This window comes from Salmo salar, chromosome 04 (genome assembly GCF_965601325.2).
Source record: "Salmo salar chromosome 04, fSalSal1, whole genome shotgun sequence".
Classification (NCBI taxonomy): domain Eukaryota; kingdom Metazoa; phylum Chordata; class Actinopteri; order Salmoniformes; family Salmonidae; genus Salmo; species Salmo salar.
Window position 1 is genome coordinate 27728329 of NC_138294.1, and position 26380 is coordinate 27754708.

At 40.2% G+C, this 26380-nt stretch overlaps 3 protein-coding genes and 1 pseudogene across 4 annotated transcripts; 1 reads left to right on the forward strand and 3 right to left on the reverse strand.

Moving 5' to 3' along the window:
• Positions 1-6416: 6416 nt before the first annotated feature.
• Positions 6417-8704, reverse strand: ro52 (52 kDa Ro protein). The gene is given in 3 exon segments (NM_001140573.2): positions 6417-7523; positions 7992-8295; positions 8553-8704. Coding segments are annotated over 2 exon segments (1167 nt in total). The 5' UTR covers positions 8294-8295; positions 8553-8704; the 3' UTR covers positions 6417-6658.
• Positions 8705-13152: 4448 nt separating this feature from the next.
• LOC123742555 (choline transporter-like protein 1) lies at positions 13153-14008 on the forward strand. Its single transcript, XM_082973788.1, has 3 exons — positions 13153-13185; positions 13409-13546; positions 13754-14008. The coding sequence occupies exons 1-3, from the start codon at positions 13153-13155 to the stop codon at positions 14006-14008; spliced, it is 426 nt and encodes a 141-aa protein (XP_082829914.1).
• Positions 14009-17238: 3230 nt separating this feature from the next.
• LOC106602567 (E3 ubiquitin-protein ligase TRIM21-like) lies at positions 17239-19723 on the reverse strand (annotated as a pseudogene). The gene is made up of 2 exons (XR_014392116.1): positions 19558-19723; positions 17239-19150 (listed from the first exon to the last, which is right to left on the reverse strand). The product of XR_014392116.1 is annotated as an E3 ubiquitin-protein ligase TRIM21-like (transcript).
• Positions 19724-20331: 608 nt separating this feature from the next.
• LOC106602568 (E3 ubiquitin-protein ligase TRIM21-like) lies at positions 20332-25194 on the reverse strand. Its single transcript, XM_014195270.3, has 2 exons — positions 25035-25194; positions 20332-24637 (listed from the first exon to the last, which is right to left on the reverse strand). Exon 2 carries the CDS (start codon positions 24633-24635, stop codon positions 23004-23006), a length of 1632 nt encoding a protein of 543 aa, XP_014050745.1. The 5' UTR covers positions 24636-24637; positions 25035-25194; the 3' UTR covers positions 20332-23003.
• Between the last annotated feature and the right edge of the window lie 1186 nt (positions 25195-26380).

Genomic DNA, 26380 nt, shown 5'->3' on the forward strand with positions numbered 1-26380 from the left:
CATTTTACACCAAACTTACCCTGTTATCTCACTCTTTCTCTCTCCCTCTTTAGGAGTTTGTACAGAACAGTAAGAATATGGCGGGAAGGGATCGGCCGGAGGCAGATGGAGACGGTCGTGAGATGAAGCCCATGGTGAGTTAAAAAAACTTTTCCAACAGAGAATACATTCATTTACCTCCATTATCTAGAGTCAGATTTCATATTTTTAACTAGGCAAGTGTGTTAAGAACAAATTCTTATGTACAATGGCAGCCTGTGAACAGTGGGTTAACTGCCTTGTTCAGGGACAGAACAACAGATTTTTACCTTGTCAGCTCAGAGATTGGAGCCACCAACCTGTCGATTACTGGCCCAACACTCTAACCACTAGGCTACCTGCCGCCTCGGATGTAGGTGAGGATATACCCAAAACGATGACGCTGATGAAGACGGTAGTAAAGTTTAACACTCCATTTGTTTATTGTTGTAGACTCATGGAGGTGGGACTTTTTCTTGACCAAACCAGAAGACGCAAACCAAAAGGCATTCCAAATGTTTCCATGATATTACACCACTTCCAGGGACTACAATATTTTTGGTAACCTGTTTTTTAAGTTATGGAACACGTTACATGAAAGCTTTGGATTTTTTAAAAAGCACAATGTGTTTTTGTGACAAATGTTTTAGCTAACAGAAGTACATCCATCAAGAATATTGTTTGTGTAGTTTCATGCTATTTTACAGGCTGAGAGGTGATGTTTGTAAGTTAAGCCTTTTGAGTCAAAGAATTGTGATTGATTTTGAAAATGCATTCCATGTCATCACTGTTATTTTGTCACCACTACCACGGTACACTACAAGTGTTTTGTATCTCAAATGAATTCTTGGATTGTGGTAATGATGATCATGTTCGCATCTTGTCTTGAATTGGTAAATCTAATACAATTTTGACAAATATAACTGACTAGCATAACAGAAACGTTCTTACATGGACATTTTTTTAAGTTTGTGATTTTTGATTTGTGAAAAGTTGTTCGTCCTCACCTGTTAACAGGATCATTTTAATATGGTGGATCAAATATGAAAGAGCCATTTACTCTGATGAGGATGTTTTATATTAGTTTAATATATGAAATGCAGGTCCTACAAATATTGAGGTTGTCTTATGCCAGAGGCAATGAATGATCATAACTGACAATACTTAAATTGTGGAAACATTGGGTCATTACTGCTTATTGAGGTGTAATACTGCATCGATGAACAAAGGGATCGTATATGACTATCTCTATTCCCTTCATACGTTTTAATCAATCGTATTTTTGATAACATTTTTGTGCAGGGTAATAAAAGAAAGGAAAACAAGCTATGTCCATCTGTGTTTGTGAGAGTTGAGAGGCAGGAGAGGATCCGTTCTATGGGGGACATGGGTTTGTGTCAGGATGTCCTAAAAACAATATATATATATATATATATATATATATATATATAATATATATATATATATATATATATACCCACCCAACAAAACAGTATATTTAATTAATACTATTAAATATTTGTGTTAAATAGGATAGTTTTCAGTCTGTAATAATTATGGGTAAATTATATGAATAATCAAAGCAACATAACTTTAATTCCAGTTAATAGTCTCATATCTACTCTTTCACTGGCTGCACCTTTACAGAGAAACTCTTTCCATACTTCAGCCCCTTTGATGATGATGATGGTCAAAACTCAGCCCCTCTCATCATCTCTCCAGTCAATCACACATGCTGATTCAACGATGGAAAGGAAATGGTTTTTTCCAGATATTTTAAAATGCACATTTACAAATTGTAAACATACTGACAGGTCACATGATTTGAATATCCACGTTGTCCTCTGAAATTGTATCCTCAAATGAGAATGTAAAGTATTCTGTATATCTTAACATGGATAATAAATGCTTTACTGTTTGTAGGAAAATGCCTGTGCTCGCTGTATGCTGAAAGCCTGCATCTGCTGCTTGTGGTGCCTGAAGAAGTGTCTAATGAAATGCAGGTCCTACAAATATTGAGGTTGTTTTATGTTAAAGGCAATGCATGATCATCACTGACAATCCCTAAATTGTGGCAACATTGGGTCATTACTGCTTACTAAGTTTGTCTCTTTCATATATTTTATTGGAGTTTATAAAACATAAATGCAGGACATAACAAAACATGCCACTTGGTGGCAGACAACCCACACAGCATCCATAAACAACAACAGATAAAACACTGACAGACAATTGACAACAAAAACAAAGAGCAATAATGGTAATACAGTTATGGTCCTTTACGATGCCAAGACTGCGATCTTGAGCTTTGGTTAAAATACAATCAAATGGGTGCATCGTTCCGGACCTGAATAGGGCGTAAATTCCTTATTTGTGGCAACATTGGGTCATTACTGCTTATTGAGTTTGTAATTCTGTATTCATAGAACAAGGGACGTCTAAGCCACAAATTCCCCCTTTGCTGTGCACATTACCATCATCAGTCAAATCAAATCAAATGTATTTATAGAGCCCTTCTTACATCAGCTGATATCTCAAAGTGCTATACAGAAACCCAGCCTAAAACCCCAAACAGCAAGCAATGCAGGTGTAGAAGCACAGTGGCTAGGAAAAACTCCCTAAAAAGGCCAAAACCCAGGAAGAAACCTAGAGAGGAACCAGACTATGAGGGGTGGCCAGTCCTCTTCTGGCTGTGCCGGGTGGAGATTATAACAGAACATGGCCAAGATGTTCAATTGTTCATAAATTACCAGCATGGTCAAATAATAATAATCACAGTAGTTGTCGAGGGTGCAACAGGTCAGCACCTCAGGAGTAAATCTCAGTTGGCTTTTCATAGCCGATCATTGAGAGTATCTCTACCGCTCCTGCTGTCTCTAGAGAGTTGAAAACAGCAGGTCTGGGACAGGTAGCACGTCCGGTGAACAGGTCAGGGTTCCATAGCCGCAGGCAGAACAGTTGAAACTGGAGCAGCAGCACGGCCAGGTGGACTGGGGACAGCAAGGAGTCATCATGCCAGGTAATCCTGAGGCATGGTCCTAGGGCTCAGGTCCCCCGAGAGAGAGAAAGAGGAAATTAGAGAGAGCATACTTAAATTCACACAGGACACTGGAGAAATACTGCAGATATAACAGACTGACCCTAGCCTCCCGACACATAAACTACTGCAGCATAAATACTGGAGACTGAGACAGGAGGGGTCAGCAGACACTGTGGCCCCATCCGATGATACCCCCGGACAGGGCCAAACAGGCAGGATATAACCCCACCCACTTTGCCAAAGCACAGCCCCCACACCACTAGAGGGATACCTTCAACCACCAACTTACCATCCTGAGTCAACATGCTTTTGAGGCATCAGAGAGAATGCTAAAATGTAAAGTGCTTTAGGTGAAAGATACATATTTCACACACTGTGCATCTCTAGAGTAAGCATGTGTCCCTCATCCATTGGTCTAAGTAGGCCTACTGTGCTACCTGGGAAACCAAGCCACACACAGCGTATGCATTGTCTAAGCCACATTCTCATACTACCTACCTCTTAAAAGACAACCATCAGGGGCTACAACCAACATTTCCAGAATGTCCTAACTTTGCTTGTATCAACTGCATTCTATCTGGTAGGGAGAAGATTCCATCTCTTGTGAAGCTGTCATACCAGTGGCACGACCATGCCCTGGTGAAAAGGATCTTTGATCGTCTCTAAGAAGATGGCCTGCCAGTGTGGATTGATGTTGAAGGAGGGGTGACAGGGAACATCAATGACGTGTAAATACGGCCCTTTGGATCAATCAATCATATATAATGCAGACAGTGTTAAGTGATATTGTCCAAAAATGTGTGTAAAATATAATCGATGCACATTAGGCTCAATCAAACACAATTTTTTTTGTTTTTTTTAAACAAATATGTGAATCCAGGAACCCTGTCCACACCCACATCCACAACCAGCTCAAAGGAAAAGTATGGATTTGATCATATTCACCCACATCCACAACTAGCTCAAAGAAAAGTATGTATCGTATGTACTTGCCCAGTATCAACACCCAGCTTAAAGGCCCTGTGCAGTCAATATTTTAAATCCAGAGGAGCAACTTCGAGAGACTTCCAAAAGGCTTGCGAAACAGACCAAGTAGACCAGGCCAGGGTTTTGGGTTTGAAAAGTCAATGAGAGAAGTGAACAATTCTTCCCTACCTGTCCATTTCCTCTAACTCTAAAGACACAACCTCAATTCAAACCAATGTCTTCAGTCTTTGAACATGTTATTACTCCAACCTCGTGAAAGTGACAAATTGACACGTTTTCATTTGTCAAAAACAACTTCATATCGAAGGACTGCCTTTGATTTGACAGACTCCAAAGGCGCGTTCCGGTGCGAAACGACCGTTAGACCTGATGACGTGCTTTGACGCTGTGCATGAGATTAGCTAGCCAATGTCACCATGACATCGCCTACAAGTGTGATGGGGATTTCTATTGGAGAAGCAGTTTCTGCCTATCTTCATACTTTACTGTCTTTGCTAACATAGTAAAAGTGTGAAAGAATTTGATCTATGTTATTTCCTGATAGTTTCTGGTTATAAATACAATCTACACAGGACCTTCTAATCAGCAGGTGTTGCATGGGTGGACTTATAGCCTGCCTGGTGATATCACCAGCCGATATAAGTTAATAGACCAATAACAGAGAGTTACAAACCTCTCTGCCAGTAACAGCTAGTTTGCAGGTTACATCTCCCTCCCATTAGGCCCTTCCAATTAGGTCCCTCACTCAGACCACTCCCAGAGATTCCTAGCAAAATTCTTGCTTGAGCAATCGTTTTTGCAAATATAAATAAAAAAATATATATTTGTTTTACCATTTTAATGGAAACTATTAAAGTAATGTTATCCAGCAATCATTTGATATTGAGATGAAAACGGCTACATTGGGCCTTTAAAGGCACACTACGTCCCTTGTCATATTCAGTGTCTCAGATCCAGAGCCAGCGCAAAGGCTGAGTATGTCCCTTATCACGTTCACTTAGCGTATCAATAACCAGCTTTAAGGCAGACTAAGTCCTTTGTTACATTCACCTACATCAACAAACAGTTCAATAGCTGAGTACATCCTTTATCATCAACTACATTCAGCAGCGGGCCATTTTGTTTTGAGTGGATGGTTGAGGGCCAGAACATAATTACACATAATTTCTAGATTGTACATTTTTAGAATGGGTGGCCAGTAATAATCTGGTCCTGATCATCTCTAAAACTAAGAGCACTATATTGGGTTCAAATCATTCCCTAAATTCTAGACTTCAGTTGAATCTGGTAATGAATGGTGTGGCTGTTGAGCAAATTGAGGACATGAAATGACTTGATGTTACCTCATGGTAAAAACATATAGATTCAATGGTTGTAAAGAGGGGGAAAGGTCTGTCCGTAATAAATAGATGCTTTGCGTTTAAGACACCACACTCCACATAGCAAGTTCTGCAGGCTCTAGTTTTATCTTATCTTGATTAGTGTCTAGTCATATGGTCAAGTGCTGCAAGGACGGACCTAGTTTAGTTGTAGCTGGCCCAGAATAGTGTGGCACGTGTTGCTCTTCATTGTAATCAGAGGGTTAATATTAATACTAGGCATGCCAGTCTCTCTTGGCTAAGAGTTGAGGACAAACTGACTGCATCACTTCTTGTTTGTATAAGAAACATATGTTGGAAATTCCAAATGGTTAGCATAGTCAACTTATACACAGCTCTGACACATACACTTACCCCACCAGACGTGCCACCAGGGGTCTTTTCACAGTCCCTAGTTCCAGAACAAATTCAAGGAATCGAACAGTATTATACAGAGACATGAATGTATGGAACTCCATTCCATCTCATTAGCCCAAGTATTGAAGAGCAAACCTGGTTTCAAATAACAAATAAAGCAACACCTCATGACACAACGCCTCTCCCCCATGTGACCTACTTTTTGTGTGTATGTAGTGACATGTATATGTAACTGATAGATGAGCATTAGATGTTAATATTTTAAATGTATGTACATTTTCAAGTATTTTGTCTGTAATGCATTTTTTGTTATGTGTTGGACCCCAGTAACATTGACGTCGGCTAATGGGGATCCTAATAAATTAAATGAAAAAATGACTGCACAAAGCACAAACAGATATAACATTTGATAGAAACGTAATAATTTCAATCCTTGCTTACATTTGTATACGATCACGTGTCTCTATTATGCGTTGGAATACTTTGGAACAGGTTTCCAAAATGTAAATAAATTGGAGATTATTTCCTGGTGTTTTTACACTCTTATATGTCCAACACTTGGTGAACCCTGCTTTAAAGGAAAATTTTCCCTAAAATAATTGTGGGTAAATTATATAAATAATCAAAGCAACATACCTTGTATAACTTTTATTTAAATTCATTCCAGTTGATAGTCTTCGTTTTCAGCAAATACAAGCATTTATTATCCGTGGTTTAGATGTACAAAACAGTTTCCATTTTCATTTGTTGATACTATTTCAGAGGACATCTGTGGATATTCTAATCGTGTGCCATGTCACATGAATAAATATACTATTTTGTAAATATATTGATATATTTCATGATTTGTAAGTTATAAGTTAGTTCCATTGTTTAATCAGTGTGTGTGATTGACAGGAGATATGATGAGAGGAGCTGAGTTTTTACCATCATCATTATCACAGGGGCTGAAGTATGGGTAGAGCTTCTCAGTGAAAGTGCAGCCAGTGAAAGAGTAGATATGAGACTTGGCCTCCACATCATAAAAGGAGACCTGACCCACCTCATAGTCCACAAACACGCCCACCTTCTGGGGTTTCTCTATCAGGGAGAGATAAACTTGGGGGGAGGCACAGGCTGTGTACTGATTCCAATCCCTCAGGACCACAGTCCAGACTCCATCCTCAGAACTAGGTGATATAATCCCCTTCCTGTCAGTGGACTCTCTGGCCACTCCTAAATCCCAGTCAGTCTTCCCCTTAACTGTCACCTCATAATAAAATCTTCCTGAGGAGAAGCCATCCTTTCCAAGGACAATTAAATACTGATTAAACCTTTTTGGATTGTCAGGAAGTTTCTGTGGTGTATTTTGAAGTCTTACTTGTTTCCCATCCTCAGACAGGATGAGATAGAGATTTGCTGTATCAGGGTCCAGAGTCACATCCACTGCATACTGCTGAATCCTCTTCAGTTTGACTTCAGGCAGCTTCTCCATCTCTTTATTCAGTGTCTCCTCCAGCTGAGACACTGCTTTCCTAACAGTCCCCACACACAGATCACTGTGAACACTGATCTCAGACCAGTCCTTGGTGGGTTGAGGTGTGCACACTATGGATGGGAAGCTCTGGAGAAGTTGGAGGTGGTCCTCAGTCTGTGAGAGCTGCTTCAGATCAGTGCTTCTCCTCTTTAGCTCAGTGATTTCCTGATCCAGTTCTTTAATGAGCCCTTCAGCCTGCCTCTCTACTGCTTTCTGCTTCTCCTCAATCACCTCAATCAGTTCCGCCTGGCTTTTCTCAATGGAGTGAACCAAAGCAGTGAAGACCTGTATGCTGTCTGCTCTCTCCCTCTCTGCATCTCTCTTGCTGAGATCTACTGAGAGTTTGATCTCTTTAACCTTCTTCAGTCTCTCCTGGATTATCTGCTGCACTTCTGCCTCAGTTTTCCCCAGCTGAGCCTTCCTCTCTCCACACTCTTCCTCTATAGGGACAGTGTCATGAGTCTTGTGGTCTGCTTGACACACACATGTTTGACACACACATGTCTGGTCAGTCCTACAGAACAGCTCCAGGAGTCTGTCATGCTTCTTGCACATCCTGTCTTCCAGGTTCTCCACAGGGTCGACCAGTTTGTGCCTCTTGAAGGCTGGGGCTATATGATGAGGATCCAGGTGAGTCTCACAGTAAGAAGCCAGACACACCAGGCAGGACTTCAGGGCCTTGCGCTTCGTCCCAGTGCAGACGTCACAGGGCACTTTTCCAAGTTTGGCAGGGGACTCATCTTTACCTCTGTCTCTCAAGCTTTTAAAATTCCCTACAACTTCTCTTAACATTGTGTTGACACGAAGTTTAGGTCGTTTGGAGAATTTCTCCTTACACAGCGGACAGTGACACAGGTCCTTGCTATTCCAGTACTTTGTGATACAGTCAATGCAGAAGTTGTGTCCACAAGAAGTGGTGACTGGCTCAGTGAACACATCCAGACAGATAGAGCACAGGAACTGCTCTTCAGACAGGAGAATACTGGAGGAAGCCATATCTAGACAAAGGTGGAACTATAAATTATTTCCTGGAATGATTCAGCTCTCGATAGTTTCAGTGCCACTGTCAACATGGCATTTAGAGACACTAACCAATGTTGATTAAAGTTGTTTCACCATACAACATACAGTTTAAATTAGTCATGGTACAAAATTAAGTTAAACATAGGTACTGTAGTCGATAAAGCAAACAAGAGAATACAAGAATTCACACAGTAGAATGTATCTTCACCTGCCCTTGTTAATCTCTACTCACCTGTATCTGTGTGTGTGAAAGAGTGTGGGCGCTTTCTCAGATTTTTTAGTACTATATAGTGTAGTATAAAAAAAAGAGCTGCCTTAGCATTTGTTTCAGAAGAGTTAGAACGTTTGCTTGTGTGCACAACAGACAGTACGTCTACACACTTCAGTTTCACTTCAGTAAAGTGACGTTGACATGCTGCTCCCCACCCAGTGCTAATCTGTGCTCTGGAACAGAATTAACCCTTCACAAATCTGACCTCTCTTCATGCTTGATACATTCTTGATACAAAAGTGTGAATCAGAAATGCTAAACAAGGGATTACTGCAGATGTATTGAAGTTTTTCTTTAAAGACATCAACTACAATAGAATTCACAGGGGATAAACAAATACTGTCAGTCTAGGTACTTATATTTAACCTTTATTTAACTAAACAAGTCAGTTAAGAACAAATTCTTACTTACAATGACGGCCTACCAAAAGACAAAAGGCCTCCTGCGGAGACAGGGGCTGGGATTAAAATGTGTAAATAAATTAAATGTAAATATAGGACAAAACGTACATCACGACAAGAGAGACAACACAACACTACATAAAGAGAGACCTAAGACAATACCATAGCAAGGCAGCAACACATGGCAACACAGCATGGTAGCAACACAACATAACAACAACATGGTAGAAACACAACATGGTAGCAGCACAAAACATGGTACAAACATTATTGGGCACAGACAACAGCACAAAGGGCATGAATGTTGAGACAACAAACAATACATCACTCAAAGCAGCCACAACTGTCAGTAAGAGTGTCCATGATTGAGTCTTTGAATGAAGAGAATGAGATAAAACTGTCCAGTTTGAGTGTTTGTTGCAGCTCGTTCCAGTCGCTAGCTGCAGCGAACTGAAAAGAGGAGCGACCCAGGGATGTGTGTGCTTTGGGGACCTTTAACAGAATGTGACTGGTACAACGGGTGTTGTATGTGGAGGATGAGGGCTGCGGTAGATATTTCAGATAGGGGGGAGTGAGGCCTAAGAGGGTTTTATGAATAAGCATCAACCAGTGGTTCTTGCGATGACCAGTTTACAGAGATGACCAGTTTACAGAGGAGTATAGAGTGCAGTGATGTGTCCTATAAGGAGCATTGGTGGCAAATCTGACGGCCGAATGGTAAAGAACCGCTCGAGAGCACCCTTACCTGCCGATCTATAAATTACATCTCTGTAATCTAGCATGGGTAGGATGGTCATCAGAATCAGGGTTAGTTTGGCAGCTGGGGTGAAAGAGGAGCGATTATGATAGAGGTAAAGTCTAGATTTAACTTTAGCCTGAGAAAGCTTGTTAGACACTAAGAAAGCTTTGTTGTAGAGCATTTAACACAAAATCCGGGGAGGGGCCAGCTGAGTATAAGACTATCATCTGCATATAAATGGATGCTTCCTACTGCCTGAGCTATGTTGTTGATGTAAATTGAGAAGAGTGTGGGGCCTAGGATCGAGCCTTGGGGTACTCCCTTGGTGACAGGCAGTGGCTTAACCTCTCCAGGGGAGGTGGGACGAAATCGTCCCACACTATTCAACAGCCAGTGAAAAATCAGAGCGCCAAATTTAAAACCACATAATGTCATAATTCAAAGTTCTCAAACATAGGACTATTTTACACCATTTTATAGATACACTTCTCCTGAATCGAACCACGTTGTCCGATTTCCAAAAGGCTTTACAGCGAAAGCAAAACATTAGATTATGTTAGGAGAGTACATAAACACAAAAATCCACACAGCCATTTCCAAGCAACTAGCATGCATCACAAATACCCAAAACACAGCTAAATGCAGCACTAACCTTTGATGATCTTCATCAGATGACACTCCTAGGACATTATGTTATCCTGTTAGGGACAGATGTTCCGCTAGCGGAACGCCTCACCAATATCCAATGGTATAGAGTGGCGCGAATTATAAATACCCCAAAAATGCAAAAAAAAAATATTTTCTATTTTACACCATTTTAAAGACAAGACTCTCCTTTATCTAACCACATTGTCCGATTTCAAAAAGGCTTTACAACAAAAGCAAAACATTAGATTATGTCAGGAGAGTACCGAGCCAGAAATAATCACACACCCATTTTTCAAGCTACCATATAATGTCACAAAAACCAAAACCACAGCTAAATGCAGCACTAACCTTTGATGATCTTCATCAGATGACACTCCTAGGACATTATGTTATACAATACATGCATGTTTTGTTCAATCAAGTTCATATTTATATAAAAAAACAGCTTTTTACATTAGCATTTGATGTTCAGAACTAGCATACCCACCGAAAACTTCCGGTGAATTTACTAAATTACTCACGATAAACGTTGACAAAAAACATAACAATTATTTTAAGAATTATAGATACAGAACTCCTTTATGCAATCGCGGTGCCAGATTTTAAAATAGCTTTTCGGCGAAAGCACATTTTGTAATATTCTGAGTACATTGCTCGTCCATCACAGGCTAGCTATTCAGACACCTGCCAACGTCGGGGCTCAATAAACTCAGAATTACTATTAGAAAATTTGGATTACCTTTGCTGTTCTTCGTCAAAATGCACTCCCAGGACTTCTACTTCAACAACAAATGTTGTTTTGGTTCCAAATAATCCATAGTTATATCAAAATACCTCCGTTTTGTTCGTGCGTTCGGGTCACTATCCAAATGGTAACGTGCGAGCGCATTTCGTGACAAAAAATGTCAAAATATTCCATTACCGTACTTAGAAGCATGTCAAACGCTGTTTAAAAACAATTTTTATGCTACTTTTCTCGTAAAATAGCGCTAATATTCCAACCGGGCAACGTAGTATTCATTCAAAGACTGAAAGAAAAAAATGGAGAAGTCTCGTGAATGCGCATCTGAGTCTCACTGTCCCCAGGCTGACCACTTACAAACTCTGCTGCTGTACTTTGCCCAGAGACAGCAGACACCCCATTCCACTTTCTGGCGGCTTTAGAGAGCCAATGGAAGCCTTAGAAAGTGTCATGTTACAGCACAGATGCTTTATTTTTGATAGAGATGCAACAGAAGGACAACAAATTGTCAGACAGGGCACTTCCTGTATGGAATCTTCTCAGGTTTTGGCCTGCCATATGAGTTCTGTTATAGTCACAGACACCATTCAAACAGTTTTAGAAACTTTAGAGTGTGTCCTATCCAAATCTACTAATTACATGCATATTCTCATTTCTGGGCAAGAGTAGTAACCAGTTTAAATAGGGTACGTTTTTTTATCCGGCCGTGAAAATACTGCCCCCTAGCCCCAACAGGTTAAACAGCAGATTTTCTGACTTTATACATACATAGAGGAAGTTAGCAAACTAGGCCAAAGACCCCTCAGATACACCAATACTCCTTAGCCGGCCCACAAGAATGGAATGGTCTACCGTATCAAAAGCTTTGGCCATGTCAATAAAAATAGCAGCACAATATTGCTTAGAATCAAGAGCAATGGTGACATCATTGAGGACCTTTAAGGTTGCAGTGACACATCCATAAACTGAGCGGAAACCAGATTGCATACCCGAGAGAACACTATACGAGAGCCAGTCAGCTTGATTGTGCGGGTGCTGAGCCTTTTGCCAAATGCAATTCTTGAGGTGGAGTAACTCTGGAAGATCACGGTCGAACCAATGGCTGAACCTGTTTTTAATTATAATTTTCTTTACGGGGGCGTGTCTGTTAACAATACCACTGAAAATATTTAAAAAAGAAGGTCCAAGCGTCTTCAACAGAGCTGATTCTAAACCATTTTACAGAGGCCAGTTCATGGAGGAAGGGTTGCTCATTAAAGTTTTAGAGCAAGCGTCTATGACAAATCAGGACAGGTGGTTTCACTGAGCAGCCATTACGAACACAGGCTGTAAAACAGTGATCACTAAGGTCACTACAGAAAAAACCAGACTGATACCTATCAGGATTATTTGTGAGGATAACATCGAGGAGAGTAGCCTTTTCTGGGTGTTTGGAGTCATACGTTGTGGGAATGGTAATAATCTGAGAAAGATTTAGGGAGTCCCATTGCTGTAGGACTTGGTCAGGTGGTTTAAGCATGTCCCAGTTTAGGTCACCCAGCAGGACAAATTCATACTTAGTGTGAGGTACAATTGATCATTAATGAACCTTTTACTGCAGTGGGCTATATCAGGGTCACAGAGTTATTCTTGGTAGTCTTAACAAATCTTCTTTGAAACAAAAGTATACACCTCACACACATGGTTATGGGAAAAACAAAAATAATACACTTATACCATGTCAAATATAGAGTTGAAATGTAATACATTTTGAGTTTACATTCCAATATTACACTTTATATACATCACAGAAGACTGAAATATAACAAAACTGTTTGACATAGAAAAACCAGAATTTCGGCTTATTTAAAAAAATAATGTTTATTCATTCTGAAATTCTGAGAAATATTTATAACATTCCACCCATGAAGCCATTAGGTAATTTGACTGCAGGAAGGGCTACATTAGCAGAATGAAATATCCCAGATTGTGCCTTTAAATATACACATTTTCACGTATGACAACTACCAGTTTGTCAAGTCAAGCCAGACAATGGGTGGAGAACTAAAGCTCAATGTCTTTACTGTTTGTAGTTAAATGACTGTACTCGCTGTATGCTGAAAACCTGAATCAAGTAAGTGTTCGATCAGAATCAGATTGATTGTCATCTGAGATGTTGATTATTCTTACTATTACACGTAATATCATTGACAACAATCTATTTGATAAGCGAGACTCATTCCAAGATGACAGCAATCACAAATTGCTATTGATGATACTTCTGTCTCTTTGTCTGTTTTCACCACAGAACGCGTACACGGCGACAGGTTTCAACATCAGCAGTTTCTGTATGTCGACATGTGACACCTTCATCCTCCTGGTAGAGAATGCCCTCAGATTGGCAACCATCAACACCGTGAGGGACTTTGTCCTCTTCCTGGGAAAGGTAACGGCCGCACAGCGATGCCAATTTTGGATTGTTTATTGTCAGTTCCTTATTTGTGTTTATTTTTCTAGTATAATAATACTAATCGTTGTCTCTCTTTTCTCTATGTCTATCTTTCTTTCTCTTTCCTCTTTTCTCCCTTTCCCACCCCCCTTTCTCTCCATCTTTCCTTTCATCCATGAGTGTGTCTGTGTGTTGTAAGTCCAGGTACTGATCATCTCGTGCACGGCGTTCGCTGGCGTGCTGGAGTTCAACTTCCAGCGGGACTACACGGTGTGGGTCCTGCCCCTGCTCATCATCTGCCTGTTCTCCTGGCTGGTGTCCCACTGCTTCCTGTCTGTCTTTGAGATCGTGGTAGATGTGCTCTTCCTCTGCTTCGCCGTGGACACCAAGAACAACGACGGCAGCCCCGGCCATGCTCACTTTGGAAGAAGGATGGAGAATCGGGACGCTGCCTTATAAATGCAGAGGTGGAAAAAGTACCCAATCGTCATACTTGAGTAAAAGTAAAGATACCTTAATAGAAAATGACTAAAGTAAAAGTGAAAGTTACCCAGTAAAATACTACTTGAGTAAAAGATAAAAGTACTTGGTTTTAAATATACTTAAGTATCAAAAGTAAATGGAATTGCTAAAATGGATTTAAGTATCAAAAGTATAAATAATTTTAAAAAATCCTTATATTAAGCAAACAAGACGGCACAATTTTCTTAATTTTTTTATTGATGGATAGCCAGGGGCACACTCCAACACTCAGACATAATTTACAAACAAAGAATTTGTGTTTCGTGAGTCCGCCAGATCAGAGGCAATAGGGATGACCGGGGATGTTCTCTTGAATAGTGTGTGAATTAGACCATTTTCCTGTCAAAATGTAATGAGTACTTTTGGGTGTCAGGGAAAATGTATGGAGTAAAAAGTACCTTATTTTCTTTAAGAATGTAGTGAAGTAAAAGTAAAAGTTGGCAAAAGTATATATAGTAAAGTACAGACACCTAAAAAAACAACTTAAGTAGTACATTAAAGTATTTTTGCTTAAGTACTTTACACCACTGTATATATGTCTCTGTTCCATTATCCACACTAGCATTCCAATGTATCACACTGTACATTTTTTGTGGTTTGTTAGTGTGGATAATGGAACATAGACTTTGTTTTTACCGAGTACCACTTTTACTCCATTTCCAAATGGCGATTAGCGTTTGTGCACATTTTACACCAAACTTGCCCTGTTATCTCATTCTTTCTCTCTCCCTCTTTAGGAGTTTGTACAGAACAGTAAGAATATGGCGGGAAGGGATCGGCCGGAGGCAGATGGAGACGTTCGTGAGATGAAGCCCATGGTGAGTTAAAAAAACTTTTCCAACAGAGAATACATTCATTTACCTCCATTATCTAGAGTCAGATTTAATATTTTTAACTAGGCAAGTGTGTTAAGAACAAATTCTTATGTACAATGGCAGCCTGTGAACAGTGGGTTAACTGCCTTGTTCAGGGACAGAACAACAGATTTTTACCTTGTCAGCTCAGAGATTGGAGCCACCAACCTGTCGGTTACTGGCCCAACACTCTAACCACTAGGCTACCTGCCGCCTCGGATGTAGGTGAGGATATACCCAAAACGATGACGCTGATGAAGACGGTAGTAAAGTTTAACACTCCATTTGTTTATTGTTGTAGACTCATGGAGGTGGGACTTTTTCTTGACCAAACCAGAAGACGCAAACCAAAAGGCATTCCAAATGTTTCCATGATATTACGCCACTTCCAGGGACTACAATATTTTTGGTAACCTGTTTTTTAAGTTATGGAACACTTTACATGAAAGCTTTGGATTTTTTAAAAAGCACAATGTGTTTTTGTGACAAATGTTTTAGGTAACAGAAGTACATCCATCAAGAATATTGTTAGTGTAGTTTGATGCTATTTTACAGGCTGAGAGTTGATGTTTTTAAGTTAAGCCTCTTGAGTCAAAGTATTGTGATTGATTTTGAAAATGCATTCCATGTCATCACTGTTATTTTGTCACCACTACCACGGTACACTACAAGTGTTTTGTATCTCAAATGAATTCTTGGATTGTGGTAATGATGATCATGTTCGCATCTTGTCTTGAATTGGTAAATCTAATACAATTTTGACAAATATAACTGACTAGCATAACAGAAACGTTCTTACATGGACATTTTTTAAAGTTTGTGATTTTTGATTTGTGAAAAGTTGTTCGGCCTCACCTGTTAACAGGATCATTTTAATATGGTGGATCAAATATGAAAGAGCCATTTACTCTTATGAGGATGTTTTATTTTAGTTTAATATATGAAATGCAGGTCCTACAAATATTGAGGTTGTCTTATGCCAGAGGCAATGAATGATCATAACAGACAATACTTAAATTGTGGAAACATTGGGTCATTACTGCTTATTGAGTTTGTAATACTGCATCGATGAACAAAGGGATCGTATATGACTATCTCTATTCCCTTCATACGTTTTAATCAATCGTATTTTTGATAACATTTTTGTGCAGGGTAATAAAAGAAAGGAAAACAAGCAATGTCCATCTGTTTGTGAGAGCTGTGGGGCAGGAGAGGATCCGTTCTATGGGGGACATGGGTTTGTGTCAGGATGTCCTAAAAACAATATATATATATATATATATATATATATATATATATATATATATATATATATACACACCCAACAAAACAGTATATTTAATTAATACCATTAAATATTTGTGTTAAATAGGAAAAATCCCCGTATCAGCCCAGGGTTCAAAGTATTTGTTTTTCTGTGAAATTCGTTAGCTGCACTTGATTGAGCTCTCCTGATGCAACAGAAGAAATGAAATAGTCCCAAAAGTACAGACTCTGCTCATCTGGCACGCCATACCTACTCAATCAAACGCTCAAAGTATCTGAAAGAAAACAAATATATTGTGAACCCAGGTCTGTCCTGTATGAGTTTGTCTATTTCTAACTCTGATTTTCATGTACCCTGTGGTGGACATCAGGAATAAATCCCACCTGCCACTGACCCTCATCCTGTCGTCTATGCTGCGTCTGGCCCACTACAACCTGGGCAACGTGGCCAAAGGCTCCTTCATCATAACCCTGTTTAAGATCCCTGGTCTCAACCCAACCTACATCCACCACCAGCTCAAAGGAAAAGTATGTGTTTTATCAAAATCACTATCCTAAACCAACAACCTACTGAAGACAGGTTATATTATATTCACGGTCTTGGATCCACAGCCAGCTCAATGGAAAAGTATGTCCTTTATCGAAGTGCAGAACTGTGTAACCAGCTCGAAGGCTGAGTAAGTATTTTACCACATTCACTTATACAGTAGCAACAACAAGCTAGAACGGGTAATCTGTAGTTTCAAAATCCATTTTTGGACTTCTAAATGAATGATATACACCTATTGATTCTTGAAAAATATGACTTATAAATGCCTCATCAGCTTAGTTCAACTGTCACACCCCATTTGATCCCAAAATGTAAGCTTGTTTCTCTCCAAATTTTGTGAACATTTTAAATGTAAAAATAAACTGTATTGCCTCAAAACATGGTTAAAACTATAATTTTGATATAATGGATGGTCAGTCCTTGCATCCATAGCTCTGTCTATTAATCTGAGAGTGGTTAATTATATCCAGGCACATCCCTCAGCTTTTTACCAAAGCACTTTGTTACTGTTTCAACGGTGGATTTGCGCTTTAAAGTCCTTTGTCACATTCACCTACATCCAAAACAAGTTTAAAGGCTGAGTACGTCCTTAATCACCACATTCACTTAGAGAGAGAATAAGAGGTTGAGAGAAACATTACATTCTCATTTGAGGATACAATTTCAGAGGACAACGTGGATATTCAAATCATGTGACCTGTCAGTATGTTTACAATTTGTAAATGTGCATTTTAAAATGTCTGGAAAAAACAGTTTCCTTTCCATCGTTGAATCAGCATGTGTGATTGACAGGAGAGATGATGAGAGGGGCGGAGTTTTTACCATCATCATCATCAGAGGGGCCGAAGTATGGAAAGAGCTTCTCTGTAAAGGTGCAGCCAGTGAAAGTGTAGATATGAGACTTGGCCTCCACATCATAAAAGGAGACCTGACCCTCCTCATAGTCCACAAACACCCCAACCTTCTGGGGCTTCTCTCTCAGGGAGAGGAGGACAGGGAGGGAGGTGCAGCCTTGGTACTCATTCCCATCACTTAGTATCACAGTCCAGAGTCCATGTTCAGGGCTCAATGTGATAGTCCCCTTCCTGTCAGTGGACTCTCTGGCCAGTCCTAAACTCCAACTAGTCTTCCCCTTAACCATCACCTCATAGTAAAATCTTCCTGAGGAGAAGCCATCCTTTCCAAGGACAATCCAATACTGATTAAACCTTTTTGGATTGTCAGGAAGATTCTGTGTTGTTTCTCCAAATCTTACTTGTTTCCCATCTTCAGACAGGATGAGTTTGGGATGTGATGTATCAGGGTCCAGAGTCACATCCACTGCATACTGCTGAATCCTCTTCAGTTTGACTTCAGGCAGATTCTCCATCTCTTTATTCAGTGTATCTTCCAGCTGAGACACTGCTCTCCTCACAGTCCCCACACACAGATCACTGTGAACACTGATCTCAGACCAGTCCTTGGTGGGTGGAGGGGTGCACACTATGGATGGGAAGTTCTGGAGAAGTTGGAGGTGGTCTTCAGTCTGTGAGAGCTGCTACAGATCAGTGCTTCTCCTCTTTACCTCAGTGATTTCCTACTCCAGCTCTTTAATGAACCCTTCAGCCTGCCTCTCTACTGCTTTCTGCTTCTCCTCAATCACCTCAATGAGCTCAGCCTGGCTTTTCTCAATGGAACGAACCAGAGCAGTGAAGACGTGCACGCTGTCTGCTATCTCTCTACCTACATCTCTCTTGCTGCGATCTACTGAGAGTCTGATCTCTTCAACCTTCTTCAGTCGCTCCTGGATAATCTGCTGCACTTCTGCCTCAGTTTTCCCCAGCTGAGCCTTCCTCTCTCCACACTCTTCCTCTATAGGGACAGTGTCATGAGTCTTGTGGTCTGCCTGACACACACATGTTTGACACACACACGTCTGGTCAGTCCTACAGAACAGCTCCAGGAGTCTGTCATGTTTCTTACAGATCCTGTCTTCCAGGTTCTCCACAGGGTCAACAAGTTTGTGTCTCTTTAAGGCTGGGGCTATATGATGAGGCTCCAGGTGAGTCTCACAGTAAGAGGTTAGACAGAGCAGGCAGGACTTCATGGCACTGAGCTTCTTCCCAGTGCAGACGTCACAAGCTACTTTTCCGGGTTTGGGAGGGGACTCATCTTTACCTCTGTCTCTCATCTTTTTAAAATTCTCTACAACCTGTCTTAACGTTGTGTTGACACGAAGCTCAGGTTGTCTGTAGAATTTCTCCTTACACAGAGGACATTGGCACAGGTCCTTGCTATTCCAGTACTTTGTGACACAGTCAATGCAGAAGTTGTGTCCACATGAAGTGGTGACTGGCTCAGTGAACACATCCAGACAGATGGAGCACACAAACTGCTCTTCAGAAAGTAGAATGCTGGAGGAAGCCATATCTAGAGAGAGACAGAGCAAAGTCGAAACTGTAAAGCATAGTTAAAGTTTAACATTTTTATTTAGCAAATTGCTGCAAACCTTCGGATCAAAATAATAATAGACTCCAGCTCCAGATTATAATCAATCATTCATTAATACAATATTTATATTTTTAACAGAGCCTATTCCATTTCCTGGAAAAGGTCAGCTCTCGATAGTTTCAGTGTCATTGTCAACACGGCATTAAGAGACATTAACCAATCTTGATTAAAGTTGTTTAGCCGTACTACATATAGTATAAATTTGACAATGTACTAAATATAGTTAAACATATGTAACGTTACTGTAGATGAAGAAAACAGGAGATTACCATAGAATAATTATACAAGGTAATATTTCTTCCTGATCGTTGTAAATCTCTACTCACCTGTCTGTCTAAAATAGTGTGAACCTGTTCTCTGATTTTGCTCTAGTATTTACTGTAGTTTAAAAAACATAGGAGGCTGTGTAGCCGTTTAAGAGAGATTTCTGAAGAGTTTGAGAGAGGTTATTAATGTGTGCAACATACAGCATATCTAGCAACTTCAGTTTCACTTTAGCAAAGTGACATCAACCTGCTCCTCCCCACCCAGTGTTGCTCTGTGCTCTGGAACAGAATTAACCCTTCACATGGTTACTCTCTCTTCATTCTTGATACATTGTTTTACCTTCTCAATACAAACATGGTTAACAGTTTAAACAGGAGTGTTATAATTGTTTTACTGATCTAGGTAGAATAAGTGTGAATCAGAAATGTGAAACAAGGACCTATTGCAGGTGTATGGAAGGTTTTCAGACATCAACAACAGAATTCTAATTCCACATTGGAATGAAGAGGTAATGGCTGTCTTGGCAGATTTTACCATTCATTATGAAGCAAGAAATGTCACAGATTGTGCCTTTAAACATACTCACTTTGACTTATACCAACTATCAGTTTATCAAGTCAAGCCAGACAATGGGTGAAAGGAGAAAATGCAGAATGTCTTTACTGTTTGTAGGAAAATGCCTGTGCTCGCTGTATGCTGAAAGCCTGCATCTGCTGCTTGTGGTGCCTGAAGAAGTGTCTAATGAAATGCAGGTCCTACAAATATTGAGGTTGTTTTATGTTAAAGGCAATGCATGATCATCACTGACAATCCCTAAATTGTGGCAACATTGGGTCATTACTGCTTACTAAGTTTGTCTCTTTCATATATTTTATTGGAGTTTATAAAACAAATCTGCAGGACATAACAAAACATGCCACTTGGTGGCAGACAACCCACACAGCATCCATAAGCAACAACAGATAAAACACTGACAGACAATTGACAACAAAAACAAAGAGCAATAATGGTAATACAGTTATGGTCCTTTACGATGCCAAGACTGTGATCTTGAGCTTTGGTTAAAATAAAATCAAATGGGTGCATCGTTCCAGACCTGTACAGGCCGTAAATCCCTAAATCGTGGCAACATTGGGTCATTACTGCATCATGAGATTGTAATTCTGTATTAATATATTCATGGACCAAGAGAAAAATGAAAACATATAAAATAATTGATCTATCGTCTCTCTTAGTTTCATCATTTTCCTTCAATTCGCAAGAGGCTGAATGTATCTCACCGGAGAAACATCAGCACGAGCGAAACAGCGTCGCTCTGTCTCAGTATGTGTAGGACATCTATCTGATGCTGTCTGGTCCAAAAGAGTATAACATTGTTGCCGCCCATAGCATTGAATGCAAGGGAAGCCAGCGAGCATTTGGCCTCCCTTGATAAAAAAGTATGAAATAATAGCCAATCAGTGCTAAACTGAGTGAGCTCAACTGTGAATGGTCCTGGCGCACCAAAAAAAAGTGTCAATAGAAGCTGATTTGGATTTGGCTTCTCTCCAATCGCATCGAGAGCATACGTCATTGACAGAAACAACTTGAATTCTTGCATCTCTTTGTGTTGTTGTACTCCGGTGGCTAGCTCACTAGATAAAATTGTCTCTTTCCTAAATTAACCATGGATGGAGATAGGGATTTGGACTTGTGGTTTTACTTAATTCTCCATACTGGACACTGATTTTAATGGCGATTCTGATCCAACCATAAATACATACATAGTGCCCCTGGCCTGAGAGGATGGAAGTTCAATATGTAGCTTGATGTAGAAGGCTAATGTTACTGTAACTAGCTAACGTTGCCCATGAAATGAAGTTAAACTAGCGAGCAAGCATTGTAGCCAAGTAGCCTAGGACAACAAAAAACAATGTGTGTACCGTATGACAGAGTGATAGACCGTTTCACCTCCATGAAAGAAAGGATAGCATTGGAGTTTCTGTACATACACACATAAACACATACAGAAATTAGAACCATGGACAGCCACATCATATTTAGCTTATGTTGATTGGACTAAATTGTTTTTGGTATCTTTTAGTTGTCACTGTATTAGACTAAACATAAGATGATGTTGAAATGTTGAAGTTGAAATGGTGCTGGAATAGTGGAGGCAGCTCCTGTTGTCTTTGCGTCTTGCTGTAACTCTCCGTGGTTCTAAATCATTAGTGGTCCGAAAATGTCAGAAATGCTAACTTGCTGTAGGTCATGTAGCTGTTTGTTCCATGCAATATGCTTTGGGGACTTCACTGGACAAAGGTTTCTCTCCGGTTTTGTGATGAAACAAAGGTTTGTTTGAATTTATTCTAAAACCTTTTTCAATGTGCCATTTCTGGCGCTGGACAACATGACAGGAAAATGTTTAATTTACCAGACATTTGAGAAATGTAACATCTATATGCATTCAAATCCAACCTGGACAGCCAGCGCCTTCAATAAATGAGGAAAGTTGGCTAATTAAACCATATTTACGTGTAATTAAAACCAGACTATAACAATTTACAGAACACTATTTGTTGTGTTTCGATGTGTAGCATGTGCAAAACTTTATAGCCAATTCATTTTTTATTTTTGGGAGGTACTTTCCTAAAAAAATTGTTGTCCACCTTACGGTTCAGCTGTCAGAGATTTGATTACTAAATGTATCAGGGCATTGCAAAGGCTTAGGTGTCCACTGTATGATATTAACATTTAAATAAATATATATATATATACACGCAGCATATATATAGGAAAATAAGCTTAGGCCTAACCCCAGAGAGAGATATGCTGGTGGCATGCTACGACACTGACATGCATTTTTTTATGGCAGATGGCTACTGCATCTGCTACACGGATATAGACACACAGAAGGGGGGCAAATGTATAGGCTTTCAATCTGAATATTTTGTATAATGATGAGCATTATATTGGTAGATTAATGGAGTAACTCTGGTAGGCCTGAAACTGTCTCCCTCACCTCAAGTTCAACTGTCGGAGTCAGCTGGAGCACCGGGGGGCACTGCCTTCATATCACAGGCCTGCAGTAGCTAAGGCTTAATAAGAGCTACACCATACCAAACCTTCCCCAAATATTTCTAAACTTTATTAGAGTAATATCAAAAGTAAGTCAAGCCACTGTTTGTAGGGAAAATACGAGCAGAATGGTGAATGTAAACCCGGGAAAAAAATACACTACCCTCCCCTGTAACCCCCAAAGCCCACACAACCCTCTCCAAAGCAATAAAAAATGTTTGACAAACCTCCCATATTTTGGATGACCCCTTAACAAGTAATACTCAATCTGTCCCTAACAGAGTAAAGAAGTTTCAATTTTCATTTGATGATGAGATTACAGAGGACATCCATGGAAATTCTAATCATGTGTCATGTAAACTGGATAAATATGATCATTTCTAAACTGATATATTCAATGATTTGTGAATGTAATTAGTTAATTATCTGTTCCCTCCCCATCGTTCAATCAGTGTGTGTGATTGACAGGAGAGATGATGAGAGGGGCTGAGTTTTTACCATCATCATTATCAGAGGGGCCGAAGAATGGAAAGAGTTTCTCAGTAAAGGTGCAGCCAGTGAAAGAGTAGATATGAGACCTGGCCTCCACATCATAAAAGGAGACCAGACCCTCCTCATAGTCCACAAATAACCCCACCTTCTGGGGCTTCTCTCTCAGGGAGAGGACGACGGAGGGGGAGGTACCAGCTTTGTACACATTCTCATAGATCCGGGACACAGTCCAGAGTCCATCTTCAGTTCTCATTTTCATTTTCCCCTTCCTGTCAGTGGACTCTCTGGCCACTCCTAAATTCCATCTAGTCTTACCCTTAACCGTCACCTCATAGTAAAATCTTCCTGAGGAGAAGCCATCCTTTCCAAGGACAAACCGATGACCATCAAACCTTTTTGAATTGGGAGGAAGATTCTGTGGTGTGTTTCCACGTCTTACTTGTTTCCCATCCTCAGACAGGATGAGGTAGAGATTTGCTGTATCAGGGTCCAGAGTCACATCCACTGCATACTGCTGAATCCTCTGCAGTTTGACTTCAGGCAGCTTCTCCATCTCTTTACTCAGTGCTTCTTCCATCTGGGACACAGCTCTCCTCACAGTCCCCACACACAGATCACTGTGAACACTGATCTCAGACCAGTCCTTGGTGGGTTGAGGGGTGCACACTAGAGATAGGAAGCTCTGGAGAAGTTGGAGGTGGTCCTCAGTCTGTGAGAGCTGCTTCAGATCAGTGCTTCTCCTCTTTAGCTCAGTGATTTCCTGCTCCAACTCTTTAATGAGCCCTTCAGCCTTCCTCTCTACTGCTTTCTGCTTCTCCTCAATCACTTTAAGAAGCTCAACCTGACTTTTCTCAATGGAGCGCACCAGAGCAGTGAAGACCTGCAAGCTCTCTGCTATTTCCCTCTCTGCATCTCTCTGGCTGAGATCTACTGAGAGTTTGATGTCTTTAACCTTCTTCAGTCGCTCCTGGATAATTTGCTGCAGTTCTGCTTCAGATTTCCCCAGCTGAGCCTTCCTCTCTCCACACTCTTCCTCTATAGGGACAGTGTCATGAGTCTTGTGGTCTCCCTCAGTGCAGAACTGACACACACATGTCTGGTCAGTCCTGCAGAACAGCTCCAGGAGTCTGTCATGCTTCTTACACATCCGGTCTTCTAGGTTCTCCACAGGGTCGATCAGTTTGTGTCTCTTTAAGGGTGGGGCTATCTGATGAGGCTCCAGGTGAGTCTCACAGTAAGAGGTCTGACACACCAGGCAAGACTTCAGGGCCTTGCGCTTCGTCCCAGTGCAGACGTCACAGGGCACTTTTCCAGGTATGGCAGGGGACTCATGTTTACTTCTGTCTCTCATCTTTCTATAATTCTCTACAACCTCTCTGAACGTTGTGTTAACACGAAACACAGGTTGTCTGTAGAACTTCTCCTTACACAGTGGACATTGGTACAGGTCCTTGCTATCCCTGTACTTTGTGATACAGACCATGCAGAAGTTGTGTCCACATGAAGTGGTGACTGGCTCAGTGAACACATCCAGACAGATGGAGCACAGGAACTGGTCTTCAGAAAGTAGAATGCTGGATGAAGCCATATCTAGAGAGAGAGAGAACAAAGTCGAAACTGTAAAGCATAGTTAAAGTTCAACGTTTTCATTTAGCAAATTGCAGCAAACCTTCAGATCAAATTAATAATTGACTCCAGATCCAGATTATAATCAATCAGTCATTAATACAATATTTATGTTTTTAACTGAGACTATTCCATTTCCTGGAATAGGTCAGCTGTCAATAGTTTCAGTGCCATTGTCAACACGGCACTAAGAGACATTAACCAATCTTGATTAAAGTTATTTATCCGTACTACATACAGTATCATTTTTAAAATGTAATAAATATAGTTTAACATAGGTACCGTAGATAAACAAAACAGGAGATTAAAATAAATGTACACAGTAGTATTTCTTCACCAATCCTTGTAGATCTCTACTCACCTGTGCCTGTGTAAAAGAGTGTAAGCGTGTTCTCAGATTTTTCTCTAGTATTTTCTGTAGTTTAAAAAACATAGGAAGCTGTGTAGCGGTTTAAGAGAGATTTCTGAAGAGTTTAAGAGTTTATTCATGTGTGTGACATACAGCATGTTTAGTAACATATGTTTCACTTTAGCAAAGTGACATCAACCTGCTCCTCCCCACCCAGTGTTGCTCTGTGCTCTGGAACAGAATTAACCCTTCACATGGCTGCTCTCTCTTCATTCTTGATGCATTGTTTTAGCTTCTCAATACAAACCTGGTTAGCAGTTTCAACAGGAGTGTTATAATTGTTTCACAGATTTAGGAAGAATAAGTGCGAATCAGAAATGTGAAACAAGGACCTATTGCATGTGTATTGAAGGTTTTCAGACATCAACAACAGAATTCTAATTCAACATTGGAATGAAAAAGTAGTGGCAGTCTTGTTAGATTTTACCATTCATTAAGAAGCAAGAAATTTCACAGATTGTGCCTTTAAACATACTCACTTTGACTTATACCAACTACCAGTTTATCAAGTCAAGCCAGACAATGGGTGAAAGGAGAAAATGCGCAATGTCTTTACTGTTTGTAGGAAAATGCCTGTGCTCGCTGTATGCTGAAAGCCTGCATCTGCTGCTTGTGGTGCCTGAAGAAGTGTAATGAAATGCAGGTCCTACAAATATTGAGGTGGTCTTATATTAAAGGCAATGCATGATCACAACTGACAATCCCTACATTTTGGCCACATTGGATCATTACTGCTTACTAAGTTTGTCTCTTTCATATATTTAATTGGAGTTTAAAAAATATATCTGTAGGACATAAAACATGCCACTTGGTGGCAGACAACCCACACAGCATCCATAAACAACAACAGATAAAACACTGACAGACAATTGACAACAAAAACAAAGAGCAATAATGGTAATACAGTTATGGTCCTTTACGATGCCAAGACTGCGATCTTGAGCTTTGGTTAAAATACAATCAAATGGGTGCATCGTTCCGGACCTGTACAGGCTGTAAATCCCTAAATTGTGGCAACATTGGGTCATTACTGCATCATGAGATTGTAATTCTGTATTAATATATTCATGGACCAAGAGAAAAATGAAAATATATCAAATAGATCTATCATCTCTCTTCGAATCATAATTTTCCTTCAATTCACAAGAGGCTGAATGTATCTCACTGGAGAAACATCCGCACCAGCGAAACAGCGTCGCTCTGTCTCAGTATGTGTAGGTGTTACAAGGGTCGTATAAAGGGGACCAAGGCGCAGCGTGTAGAGTGCTCATATTTACTTTTAATGAATATTCTTAAAC

Coding starts and splice junctions, on each gene's coding strand:
- LOC106602568 (XM_014195270.3), bottom strand. CDS start 24,635: ATGGCTTCATCCAGCATTCTACTTTCTGAAGACCAGTTCCTGTGCTCC.
- LOC123742555 (XM_082973788.1), top strand. CDS start 13,153: ATGGGTGGAGAACTAAAGCTCAATGTCTTTACT. Junction 13,186..13,408: donor TAAAGCTCAATGTCTTTACT/GTTTGTAGTTAA, acceptor TTTTCACCACAG/AACGCGTACACGGCGACAGG. Junction 13,547..13,753: donor TTGTCCTCTTCCTGGGAAAG/GTAACGGCCGCA, acceptor TTGTAAGTCCAG/GTACTGATCATCTCGTGCAC.